Below are 13,646 nucleotides of genomic sequence, written 5' to 3' on the forward strand. Positions count from 1 at the left end.
ACGCGAGGTCCGTGGTTAACAAGGCCCCCCTCATCAGTGACTTGATCACAGAGGGGGAGCCGGACCTCGCAGGAATAGCGGAAACCTGGTTGGGCCCGGAGGGGGGGTTACCCCTCAGGGAAATGTGCCCTCCAGGTTACCGTGTATTCCACCAGCCACGGGCCCAAGGTAGGGGTGGGGGGGTAGCAATTATCATCCGGGACGATCTGGCACCGAGAGAATTCACTGTGTCGCAGACATCTGGTTGTGAGTCTCTGGGCGTAAAGTGGGGTCCAGGGAGTCAGTTGGGCCTGTTGATAGTATACCTGGCTCCCCGCCATACATCAACGGCCCTGCCCGAGCTCCTCGAGCGGATCGCGGAGATGGCGGTTGAGACCCCCAAACTACTAGTGATGGGGGATTTCAACCTGCCGTCAACGGGAAAGGCATCCGAGGTAGCCCGGGAATTCATGGCTTCCATGACAGCCATGGGTCTGACTCAAGTAATTCAGGACCCCACTCACGAGCGAGGCCACATTCTGGATCTTGTGTTTGTCTCCGACCAGTGGACGAGTGATCTGGGAAGAGGGCATTTAGTCATCACGCCCCTGTCATGGTCAGATCACTCACTTCTCCAGCTTGACTTCCCTGGCGCTACTCCCCACCGCGGGGAGGCGGAACCAGATTATCCCAGATGGTTCCGCCCCAAGCGCCTGATGGAACCGGATAGGTTCCAGGCTGAGCTTGGGCCATTTCCTGCTGACCTGTCCCGCTCCCGGGCTGAGGACCTGGTAGCCGCATGGAATAGTGCGGCTGCCGGTGCCTTGGACCGGGTGGCGCCTTTGCGGCCTCTCCGACGGCCACGATCGACCCGGGCCCCCTGGTTTAACGGGGAGCTAAGGGCGATGAAACGCCTTAGGAGACGCCTGGAGAGTAAGTGGAGATCCTCCCGCTCCGAAGCTGACCAAACACAGGTAAGAGCCTACATAAGGACCTACCTTGTGGCAATAAGAGTGGCCAAACGTCAGTATTGTGCCACTCTTATAGCGTCCGCAGAGAACCGCCCTGCTGCCCTGTTTCGGGTGACCCGCTCCCTTCTGTCACAGGAGCAGCGGGACCCCCCATTGCAGGGCAGGGCAGAGGAATTTGGAGAGTTCCTGCAGGATAAAATCGATCATATCCGGAGAGGTTGGACCCACTCCAGTGCTCCAGTGGGGACGTCCGAGACTAGTCTTGAGAGACCATGCTGGGAGGAGTTTGACCCTGTTGTCATCAAAGATTTGGACAGGTTGCGCGGGCGACTGCGGGCCACCACATGTTTACTGGACCCGTGTCCCTCCTGGTTGGTGCTGGCCTCCTGGGAGGGCTCACGAGGCTGGCTACTGGGGCTGGTGAACGCTTCGTTGGGGGAGGGCCGGATGCCGGCCGCCCTGAAAGAGGCGGTGGTCAGGCCCCTGCTCAAGAAGCCTTCTCTGGACCCAAAGGAACTAGCAAATTATCGTCCTGTCTCCAACCTTCCTTTTTTAGCAAAGGTTGTTGAGAGTGTGGTGGCTCAGCAGTTTCCGCGTCACCTGGAGGAAGATGATTATCTAGACCCGCGCCAGTCCGGCTTCCGACTCGGTCACAGCACGGAGACGGCCTTGGTCGCGTTGGTGGATGATCTCTGGAGGGCAAAGGATGAGGGTTGTTCCTCCATCCTTGTTCTATTAGATCTCTCGGCGGCCTTCGATACCATCGACCATGGTATCCTATTGCGCCGGCTGGAGGGGTTGGGGATTGGAGGCACCGTGCTACGGTGGTTCCACTCCTACCTCTCTGGCCGGACGCAATGTGTGTTGACGGGGGAGCAGAGGTCGACCGCAAGGCCCCTCATTTGTGGGGTCCCACAGGGGTCGATTCTCTCGCCTCTCTTGTTCAACATATATATGAAGCCGCTGGGCGAGATCATCCGTAGTTTTGGGGTGAGTTACCATCTGTACGCTGATGATACTCAGTTGTACATTTCCACCCCAAACCACCCCAACGAGGCTGTCGAAGTGATGACCCGATGTCTGGAAGCCGTACGGGTCTGGATGGATGACAGCAGGCTCAGGCTCAACCCCTCCAAGACAGAGTGGCTGTGGTTCCCGGCTTCCCGATTCAATCAGCATATTCCATCGCTGACCATCGGGGATGAGCAATTAGCCCCGGTGGAAGGGGCGCGCAACTTGGGTGTCCTCCTTGACTATCGGCTGACCTTAGAAGATCACGTGGCGACCGTGGCAAGGGGGGCGTTCCTCCAGGTTCGCCTCGTGCGCCAGTTGCGGCCCCTTTTGGACCGGGAGGCCTTGCGCACAGTCACTCACGCGCTGGTGACGTCCCGCCTGGACTACTGTAACGCTCTCTACATGGGGCTCCCCTTGAGGTGCGCCCGGAGACTGCAGTTGGTCCAGAATGCAGCCGCGCGGGTTATTATGGGGAGATCGAGATTCTCCCATATAACACCTATCCTGCGCGAGCTGCACTGGCTTCCTGTGGCCTACCGGGTGCGCTTCAAGGTACTGGTTACCATCTTCAAAGCGCTCCATGGCACAGGGCCTAGTTACCTGCGGGATCGCGTCCTGCCCCATACATCCCTGCGACCCACTCGCTCACACAGGGAGGGGCTACTCCGGGTGCCGTCCTCTAGAGAGTGCCTGGGGACGGTGCCCAGGAGTAGGGCCTTCTCTGTGGTGGGCCCTACCCTTTGGAATGACCTCCCCCCAGACATCCGGACAACAACCGATCTTCGCTCCTTCCGTATGAAGCTGAAGACCTACCTGTTTTGTCAAGCCGGCCTGGCATAACGTTACTATCTTGCCACCCCAGGTCATTTTACAATGGGAAATTTTGTTTTTAATATTTTTGGGGTTTTAAACTTTGTAAGTATGCTTATTTATGGACTTATTTTTACCTCCTCTGCACGATTTTATGGTGCTATCTTGATTATTGCTCTGTACGTCGCCCCGAGTCCCTGTGGGGAGAGGGGGCGACTAATAAGTTCAATAAAATAAATAAATAAATAAATAAATCCTTAATTAAAAAGCGTTGCACGTTTCATGCACATCATTTATTTTAATACATTAAAAATTAATATACGTCATGCACATCTTTGCCTATGCATTTTCCAAGAAGCGAAAACAATAAAAATGCCATTTAAGGAAACCAGTCAAGTCACTAGAATCTCCTTTTGTCCTCTTTTTGACTCAAGAAATTTGCTATAATTAAATCTTCCTACATCACTTTCACCCACCCTCCCTTTGTCAATGGACCTTTAAGGCCTCATTAAGGCCTCAGCCAGTCTATTCTACATAACAAAGATCTACCTACTTTAGGGAGAGAAGTAATAGGAATCCCAAAGCCCTTTCCTTACATTATCACCCAGCAACAGCTCAACCAAGCTTGGGACTCAAAAGACAGAGAGGGCATAAAACCAGGGACTTTCAGCATCTCTGCCCTTTTTCTTCTTCACCCAACATCTGGAAGCATGCTATCCCCCTTTTCTGTTCAGGAGCTCAAACCATGTGGTCCTGTCCACCATTAAAACCATCTTTTCAAGCAGCTTCCATGTTTCCAGTGTCTTTTTCCCCACTTGGAACTGAACCCAGGAGGACATTTCTCCCAACACACTATGCATTCTGATGTCACTGTAGTTTGCGTCTGATCCTGTTTTTTATATAATTGTTTTTCTCTCCTGCTTTTACTATATTCAAAGTCACTGAATTGGAGCATAGAAACCTAGAAAACTGACAGCAGAAAAAAGACCTAACAGTTCATAAATTATGCCCTTGAAGTTGTTTTTTAATGTTTTTTATTTTTAATTTATTTTTTGGGTCAGATGATGGACATGCGTTTATCCCAAGCATAATAATTTAAATTTAATAAATATCTGATACCATTTTAACAGCTACTTTGATTGCTATATAGTCTATCTTGTTTTTTAGCATCTATATTTTTGACGGACACTAGGATATATCTTTTGGACAATTCTTCAGGGAAAGTTTGGTTTATTTAGGTTGGCTCAGTCAGTAGCTAAGATGCTGAGCTTGCCGATCAGAAAGGTCAGCAGTTCGACGGTTCGAACCCCCAGCGCTGCGTAATAGAGTGAGCTCCCGTTCCTTGTCCCAGCTTCTGCCAACCTAGCAGTTCGAAAGCACGTAACAAATGCAAGTAGAATTAAAATTACTCTATATTGTTATGTACGTTCCGTGTTTTGTTTTGTTTTATTGTTTTTTCTTCCTTTAAAAAAATATTTTATTAACAAACATATAAAATATACACACACAAAACTTAGACGTGCAACACATTTAAACAGTGCAATACAAACAGGAGCTTCCTGTTCTTTCTAGTAGCAATTATCAATCGATAGCACTCTCCTATATATTTCCCATTCAATTGTATTTCATTTGAGTTTCACCATTCTTAACTTTCTTATTTTACTCATAACTATTATTTTTGAGTTGTGTTACATTCCTTCATTGATTCTTGTTTCTTTCCTCCATCCACCTATACCATTTGTCCCATATCTGGTAGAATTCTGATTCTTCTTTTCCCTGAATTTCTTTAGTTAGTTTGTCCATTTCAGCACAGTCCATAACCTTTCTTATTATTTCATCTTCACTTGGAAGTTAGTTTGTTTTTCCATTTCTGGGCAAAGGCAATCCTTGCCCGCCGTAGTTATATGTAGTATTAAATACTGCTTGCTCTTCCTTGTTGTGTCTTTTTTATTGTTTTTAAAGATGAAAACATTCAATAAAAATTAATTTAAAAACAAAACAAATGCAAGTAGAAAAATAGGAGCCACCTAGCTTTATTCGTCCCCAGGTTGATTAGATAGACGAGGAAGTAGTCACCAGTGCAGCTTTCAATGCACAATGCAAATAGGGAAAACAGCAACAAAAATAACAATACTCCAAGGATGCAACCAATAGAAGGGGGAAATTATAAGAGAGAATAAAAGGATAAGTAACCCTATCCTATGGGTTAATAACGTCCTAGTTTACAAACCAGCTTTTTCATCCCAAAGCTAGAAAAAAAAGCAATGAGAGGTTTTGCCCCTAACAAGGAAACCCCCCAACTCTCAACTCAGCTGGAGTTCAGCGGGGTCACAACCCGCGCCGTCCATTTTGGTAGTTTTTTCCCCCCACACCGCCGGCCACTTGGCTTCCGGTCCCGAAGGGGGCGTGGTAGACCCTGGAAAGCAAGGAGCAGCAGCCGCAGCGCGCTTTGCATGGCCGGTTGGCGGGAGCCGGTGCTTATCCCGAGCCCCGCATGGCGTCGGCGAAGGTACCCCGTGCAAGCAGAGGGGGCTTCCCTTCCTCCCTTTCCTTGCATTCCTCCCAGGGATTAAAAATGGGGGAGGGGGCAAAAAGAGGAGTGCGCGTGTGTGTCTTCCTTGCAAATTTGCAAGTTTGCAATTTGCAACACCCCCCCCCCAAAAAAATGCATCCAGAAGTTGCATTGGGAGGCTTGCATTTTGCGTGCCCTCGTTGCAATGGGAAGATCGAACCGTATCATCCAAAATTATCATTATTATCTTACTATAATTATATATTATTACTATCGTTATTATTACGGCGGGTTGCACAGTCAGCCAGATGTTTGGCTGGAGTTTGCACGTTTGGCCACCCGTGGAGCCCTTCCCAAAGGCTTGGGAGAGCCAGATGTTGTTTCATAGCTATTAAAGGTCTGGTGGCAGGAGGAGGGCAGCTGTTCCAAGCCCAGCTGCCTTTTGCAATTGGCGGGTGGCGGTTTGGTCAATGCCCGTGGTATTAAATGAATGGTAACAATTATTATTCTGGTTGGCTGTACAAGTCAGCCAGATGTTTAGAGCCTGGGAGAGGCAGGTGTGGATCTGTTAAATGGCTCCCTGCAGGATGTCAGCTGTTCCGAGCTGCCTTTTGCAATTGACTATGGAGATGTTGTCAATGCCCATGATATTAAATGGGTGTTCACAATGATTATTCTGGTTGGTTATACAGCCAGCCAGATGTTTAGAGCCCGGGAGAGGCAGGTGTGGATCTGTGAAATGTCTCCCTGCGGGATGTCAGCTGTTCCAAGCCGCCTTTTGCAATTGACGGATGGGTTTTTTGCCAATGCCCATTGTGTCCTATTACACCTGGCCAGCCAGATGGTTAGAACTGGATTTCACCCTTATGTCTATTGATCCAGTCCTTCCCGAAGAACCTGAGTCTCGCAGATGTTTCATAACAGACAGATGTTTACTAAATCTCCTCCCAGGCTGGCAGCTGTTCTAACTCCAGCTGCCTTTTGCAATGGACTTGGCTGATTGGAAAGGTCACCAAAAGGAGATCCCCCTGGGGACACTGCGACCGTCGTAAATAGGACTCCGTTTCTGCGCGTCTGTTGATCCTGTGATGCTGCGTGTGGGGAAACGGTCCGAAGTCACTTTTGGCCGTGACGTCCTTTTGAACGGTCACTAACTGGGCTGTTGTAAGTGGAGGACTGTATTTTATGGCACTTTTCTTCTCTCCTGTGACGGCCAGGTTCCTTCCCAAGCAATCCCCGAGCAACGGCTGCAGCAGGCTCGCATTTTTAAGGAGGAAGGGAACCGCTGCTACAAAGAGGGACGTTTTAGGGATGCCGTGAGCCGTTACCACTGGGCCTTACTGCAAATTAAGGGCCTGGACCCCAACATGCCTTCCCCCCTGCAGGAATTCATGGCTGACAAACCGGCCGTGACACCGGAACAAGAGAACCAACTTTACACCATCCAGTGCGACTGCTACAATAATCTGGCCGGTAATTTTATTTTTCTGATCTTTTATTTTTCTCTCTTGTCACTAAATGTACCGGCCAGCGATAGACATCAGTCCTGGGAGTTACGACCACAACAGACACCCCAAATTTCTCTTGCTCAGTGAGACGTTGGCGACGTGAGGCTTGGCCCATTTGAACGAGCTTTCTTGACAACCCGTTGCAAAGTCCGAATCCCTGTAGGTGTTAAGTTCGTCAGGCGGTCGTTAAGCGGATCAGGTTGCCTCGTTGTCAGAAGGTTGCAAAAGGGGGCTGCGGGACGCTGCGACCGTCGTAAATGGGTGTTCGTTGCCCAGGGTCTGAATTTTGATCACTTTATGGGCACGGGGATGCTGCAAAAGTTGCGTGAAAAATGCATTTTTTTCCAATGCCGTCGTCGCTTTGGTCACTAAACGAACCGTCGTAAGTCGAGGACTACCTGTAACAGGCTAGGTTGATTTCCCACGATGCCCCAGATCAGTGCTGAACCAGGGGCATCCCTAGTAAACTACCTTATCGCTCTTTTGAGGGATAGATCTTTTTAATAGATGAACAGAGTTGGAAGGGACCTTTCAGGTCATCTAGTCCAACCCCCTACCCAAGCAGGAAACCCTGCCTTTACCTAGGATCGAACTCACAGCCTTCTGATTGTGAGGTGAGAGCTCCACCTCTAGGCCACAGCAGCAGCAGGTGTGATGTATTTTTGTATGTAGGCCTTGATTTGCGACCGGATTCGTCACCTGCCAGTCAGAGGTGCAGGCTGTGATGGTTGTAAGGCAATGACAGGTCCAATTTTACAACTTGTTTGTGGCTGTTGTTAAGCAAATTTCTTCCCCCTCCCCCCCCATTTTGTTGTTGTGTCCTGGAAACCACACACGTGTGTCTTTATACCTGCCCCTTTCTCCAGCTTGCCTCCTTCAGATGCCGCCTGTGCATTACGAGCGGGTGAAGGACTACAGTCTCAAAGTCCTAGAGAAGCAAGCCGACAACGTCAAGGCGCTGTACCGAGCCGGTGTGGCGTTCTACCACCTGGGAAACTATGACAAAGCACAGCACTATCTGTTATCAGCAACCAGCCGGCAGCCCAAAGGTGAGTAACACAGGCAGTCCTCGACGTACGACGGCAACGGAACCCAAAATTCATGTTGCTAAGCGAGACCTTTTGTTCAGCAAGCGTGGCCCCCTTTTACCAACGTTCTTGCCACAGTCATTAAGTGAATCACTGCACCTGTTAAAAGCCCCCCCCCCCCCAAAAGCTGATAGCAAATTATGCAAGCAAATCCTGGAAATTGTAAACTTTTCTAAAACTTTTTCCTTTCTCTCTTCCCCAGATGCAAATGTCAAGCGTTACCTGCAGCTGACCGAGTCACAGCTCAATCTTTATCTCCAGAAAGAAAAACAGTTGTACATGGGAATGTTTGGGTAGCAAAATGAAGCCTGCGATGGAAATCCCCGCAGGTTGCAAAATTGCGCGTTTCATTCCCATGGCCGGCGCGCAATCGGTTGATCGATTCTGGAGTTAGGTAGTGCCTTGAAAAAAATAATAATGCTAACAGCCAACCCAGCTAGGAAAAGCATCATCAATGCCAAATGTTCCCTTTACCCATTTCCAACATGTTTCTTTCCTTCCTTCCTTCCTTCCTTCCTTCCTTCCTTCCTTCCTTCCTTCCTTCCTTCCTTCCCTCCCTCCTTCCTTCCTTCCTTCCTCCCTCCCTCCCCACTATTTGTTCATAAAATATTGCGAGAAGTTCACTCGGGCTGGATGTGATTTCTTTGAATTCGGGGAGGGGGAGGGACGGGAAGGAGGTAAGCTGAATGCTGAAATTTGAATTCCTTGCTAATCGCCTTCCCGTCTCCAGAGGGGAAGAAGAGAGACGGCGTTTTAAGTCAGTGGTCCCCCAACTGGTGCTCCCCGAGAAAATGTCGGTGGTCCATGGAAAAATGGTTTATGTTTTTTATATCGCACTCAATCAGGGGTCCTCAAACTACGGCCCCTGGACGGATACGTGCGATGGACGCTTGTGTTGCTGCAGAGAGTTTTCCCCTTTCGGGGTCTTTTTGTGGGAGTCGGAGGGGGGCAGAAATTCCCACTTGGGGTCTGCTTCAGCCTCCTGGTGGGGGGATTTGGGCGAAGGCTGGAGGGAAGCGCTGCTGGTGGGGAAGAGCCGGAGGGCTTCGTTCCAGTGGGACTGCATCATGGCCTGGAACTGGCTGACCATCTCAGCCCTCTGAGCCTCCAGGCGCCTGTCCCTGGCCTTGCAATCCCGCAGGTCTTGCCTCTGCTTGGAAAGCCTATGCTGGTAGTCCTCAGTGAGTTGCTTCTGCTGAGCCTCCTTCTTGGTCAGATCCAATGTGAACTGAGCTGTTTTGCCAACTCTTTCTCCTGGGGGCTGCTTAGCTCCAGGAATTGCTTCCTGTTGGGGCCCTAAGGAGCCCGGGCGGGCAGGCGAGGAGGGGCTGGGAGGGGAGGGGAGAGTAGAGACTGGTCAGGTGCCCGTCGATGTGAGTGACATCGAGTTGGCCACGCCCACCCAGTCACATGACCACGCCTACCCATCCGGTCATAAGGCAGATCATATTAGTGGTCCACGGGATTTAAAATTTTGGAATTTAGTGGTTCCTGAGGTCTGAAAGGTTGGGGACCCCTGGTTTAAATCACAGCCTGGGAATCACTCATTGCTTCAATGAATTTTATGGAAATTATTTTTTTCCCCCCACGAAATGGGCAAAGCCCCAAGCAAGCAAATCAGGCTTTGCGTAAATCTTTATACTTGGGGCAGTTTGGGTCTATCTACCTTGTGATCAAAGTAAAAATACAGTAGAAGCTGGCTTGTCCCCTTAAAGGCCCGTTTGTTTGTTTTAAAAGGTTGATTCTAGGTTCATGCAATAGCCAGATCTAATATTAAGGAAGGGGGATATTTTGCAGCTCAGGGTTAGACACGGGGGATCAGTGAAGAGGAAGTAAAGAGCCTCTTGATGGGGGTGAAGAACAGTGCAAAAATTGGCTTGAAACTCAGTGTGAAGAAAATTAAGATCATGGCATCCGGCCCTCTCAACTCCTGGCAAATAGATGGGGAAGAAATGGAGGGAGTGGCCGGTTTGATTTTCCTGGCCTCCAAGATCACCGCAGATGGGGACGGCAGCCAAGGAATTAAAAAACGCTTCTTCCTGGGGAGGAAAGCGATGGCAAATCTAGACAGCATCCTAAAAAGCAGAGACATCACCCTGCCAATCAAAAGTGTGTCTAGTTAAGACGATGGTTTTCCCAGTTGCAATGGATGGCTGTGAAGGTTGGAGCATTAAGGAAGGCTGAGGGCCAAAGAATGGAGGCCTTTGAACTCTGGTGCTAGAGAAGACTCCTGTGAGTCCCTTGGACTGCAAGATGATCCAACCGGTCAGTCCTAGAGGAGATCCACCCTGGCTGCTCTTTAGAAGGCCAGATCCTGAAGAGGAAACTCAAAAGACTTTGGCCACCTGATGAGAAGGAAGGACTCCCTGGAGAAGAGCCTCATGCTGGGAATGATGGAGGACAGAAGAAGAAGAAGGGGACGGCAGAGAAGGAGGTGGCTGGATAGAGTCACTGAAGCACTCGGCATGAGCTCAAATGGACTCCAGAGGATGGGAGAATGGGCCAGACACAACAAGTACCCCTCCCTCCAAATCCCAGTATTTTTCTTCTGCAAAGAAAGGATGACCTTAAAACTCTTATTTTGACAATTCTGCAAATATCTTTTTTTTAAAAAATGGTTATCTCTATTGCAGGCTCACATCCTTCATTCCTGCTATGCAATCAGGCCTCCTCCCTTATTTCTAAGCAAATATTTTCTCCCTGTCAGCAGCTGGGAAACAGGGCTGTTTGAATTTCCCAGCTGCCTTGTCTCTCTTTATCCTTTGCAAATAAAAAGATATTTCTTTTTTTGGCTGTTGGTTTAGTTTGCGTCTTCCTTTTCACCCAGGGTCAAGGTCTCCTTCGCTGTTGCTTTTGTAACTCTTTTAGGAATATATTCTGGAAGCAGAAAGTCCAAAAATATAAATGCATGATTCAGTTTACCCATTGCAATAAGCCATAACATGGTTTGTTAAATTCTGCATTAGTTCTGTCTGGACATTAAGGGCATCTTATCAGCAGTCTATCCTACAAAGATAAGATGTCCCTAAACTGTATCGTGGCTCAAATTCTGACTCTCTCTCACACACACACACACACAAAATCTCCATTAACGCCGCACACAAAATTCAGCATTAAGGGAGCATCCAAATTTTTAATTCTTAATTAAAGGTAAAGGTTCCCCTTGCACATAAGTGCTAGTCGTTCCCGACTCTAGGGGGTGGTGCTCATCTCCGTTTCAAAGCCGAAGAGCCAGCGCTGTCTGAAGACGTCTCCGTGGTCATGTGGCCGGCATGACTCAACGCCGAAGGCGCACGGAACGCTTTTCCCTTCCCACCAAAGGTGGCTCCTGTTTTTCTACTTGCATTTTTTAACGTGCTTTCGAACTGCTCGGTTGGCAGAAGCTGGGACAAGGAACGGGAGCTCACTCTGTTATGCGGCGCTGGGGATTCGAACCGCCAAACTACCGATCTTTCTGATCGACGAGCTCAGCATCTTAGCCACCTAATTCGTAATGAGGGCTGGCTAAAATCACCGTCCTTTTTGGGGGGGCAAATGCCTTGGTTTCTGTCTTGTGAGGCTGCATCACAATGAATATTGCCAGAGGGGACTTCGAAATAAATCACACACCCCTCAAAATAAATTGGGTTCCAACTGTTATTAAAATGCACAGCTGGGTTTGGTTGCGGTCGACGAGAGTTCCAGCTTTTTCCAGGTGGGAAAACTGCCTTTTCCAACAAAGAGAGGGAAGTCCTCTACTTTACCACCGTTCACTTAGTGACGGTCGGAAGTGACAACAGCATTGGAAAACGTCGCTCAACCCTTCGGACCAACGTAGCATCCTTGCGGTCCCAAATGATCCAAGATTTGGAATGCTTGGCCACAGGCTGGTATTTATGACGGTTGTAGAGTGAGGAAGCTTGGACAGGCTCCCAGGACCGTATGGCAAGAGACGTCAACGGAGAAGCGAGATTCACTTAACGACCGCGTTCCTAACTTAATTAGGAACTCCTTCATTTCCAGCGATTCGCTCAACAACTTTGGCAAAGTCCCAAAATGGGGCAAAACTCGCTTTAAAAAAAAAAAATGTCTCGGTTACCAACGAATTTGGACGTCGATTGTAGTCGTAAGCCGAGGACTATCTTTATTTTATTTTTAACAAGCGTCTCGCTTATCAACGGATATTTGAGGCTCAATTGTGGTCTGTCCCAAACAGGCTTTTTTTTTTTTTCCAGAAGATAACCGGACTTTCTAGTTTTATTCCTCTTTTGAGGACATTTCGCTTCTCATCCCAGAAGCTTCTTCAGTTCTGACATCCAGTCCCCACCATCCACTCAGAGCTGAAGAAGCTTCTGGGATGAGAAGCGAAACGTCTTCGAAAAAGAAAATAAAAAGTCCAGTTGCCTCCTGAAAAAAAAAAAGCACCTCTGGGACTCCGTTGTGGTCATCCACCCGAGGAGCCCCCCCTGTAAAACAAACAATGAGGGCTAGAAACTTGAGAGAAATAAAACAAAAGAAGGGCCATTTTGGAGATTTTATCAATCCGAGATATACAAAACACCTTGGATGTTTTGCGTTGGGCATTCCTCTCGCCCCCAAAGGAATTCGAATCGCGTTTCATCGGTTCATCGAGGTCAAGTCGATTAAAAAAATTATTATTTTTTAAAAAGAGATTGGGTTAGGCTGCAAAGTTGTTGAAGCAGCATTTCTGGGAACAGGGAAAAAGAAAAAAAAAAGCAGATTTAGGGAGAAACCCTGCACCATCTTCACCAAGCAAGTTTTGACTTGCTGCCATGCGCCTTTCTGTCTGTCTCCCAGCTCTCGTAATTACAGTTATTAGCAACGCGGTGCCAGGGAATCAAATCGCGATGTAAACAGCAATTGGTAGAGGGCCTTTTATACCCTCGGAAAAGTGGGGAGGGGAGGGGGCGAAATAAAACCAACAGGCATCAGTTATACAAAATTGCATAGCTTGGAGGTGGGGAGGACAGGAGAAAATTCACCTTCGTGGCACCTGATTTGAAAGCTGGGGCGTGGCGCGTTACTTTTAAGTACATAAATAAAGTACCCTCTGTTGTGAGTCATGAAATCGGGCAAAGAGCATTCTTTTCGAGGCCCGGGAAACTGAGCGGAGGGGTGGAAGCCGTTCTCCCATCGGCTACCATGTCCTGGTTTTGCTGGACTACAATGCCCCATCATCCCCAGTCAGCCCTGTTGCTCCCCGTTGAGGACGAGGGGAAACATAATCCAAGGATAAGATTCACACCGAAGACGCAGAACTGTCTCTCCAGTTGACGCCGCATTGAATAATTTCAATTTAAACGGGGCTGTTTAACCCCCGTTAAACCTGGGATTAGCTATAAACCAGCTTCTTTTTTTAATGTTGTAACAAATTAACCACCATGGGTGACAGATATGAAAATGGATAGTGGGCTCCATTTTGGTGATCCAAAGCTGAATTGGGAAACACAAATAGCCCTCGATTTATAAGCGAGTCCAAAGTTTCTGTCGCTAAGCGAGGCGGTTGTTAAAGAAATCATGACAGGTAGTCCTCAACTTACAACACTTCGTTAGTGACCGTTCCGAGTAACCACGGGACTGAAAAAAAAGTGACTTAAGGCCATTTTTTCGCACCTGCCCATTTTGATCCCCGGGATCAAAATTCGAACATTTGGCAAACTTGATTCATATTTACAATGGCTGCAATGTCCCGGGGTTACGTGATCCCCTTTGGTGACCTTCCAACCAGGGATGTCAACGGGGAAGCCAGATTCACTTAACAACC

General features: G+C 48.6%; 1 protein-coding gene across 1 annotated transcript; it reads left to right on the forward strand.

Annotated features, from left to right (window-relative positions):
• The first annotated feature begins 5,135 nt into the window (after positions 1 to 5,135).
• TTC9C (tetratricopeptide repeat domain 9C) lies at positions 5,136 to 8,505 on the forward strand. The gene is made up of 4 exons (XM_081968413.1): positions 5,136 to 5,283; positions 6,504 to 6,759; positions 7,661 to 7,843; positions 8,085 to 8,505. Exons 1-4 carry the CDS (start codon positions 5,269 to 5,271, stop codon positions 8,177 to 8,179), a joined length of 549 nt encoding a protein of 182 aa, XP_081824539.1. The 5' UTR covers positions 5,136 to 5,268; the 3' UTR covers positions 8,180 to 8,505.
• The last annotated feature ends 5,141 nt before the right edge of the window (positions 8,506 to 13,646 follow it).

This window comes from Natrix helvetica, assembly GCF_964273705.1.
Source record: "Natrix helvetica genome assembly, chromosome: 16".
NCBI classification, from domain to species: domain Eukaryota; kingdom Metazoa; phylum Chordata; class Lepidosauria; order Squamata; family Natricidae; genus Natrix; species Natrix helvetica.

What these genes read in the sequence shown, in the direction of transcription:
- TTC9C (XM_081968413.1), top strand. An exon ending in CTGCTACAATAATCTGGCCG is followed by an intron (nt 6,760 to 7,660) that starts GTAATTTTATTT and finishes CCCTTTCTCCAG; the next exon opens with CTTGCCTCCTTCAGATGCCG. An exon ending in AACCAGCCGGCAGCCCAAAG is followed by an intron (nt 7,844 to 8,084) that starts GTGAGTAACACA and finishes TCTCTTCCCCAG; the next exon opens with ATGCAAATGTCAAGCGTTAC.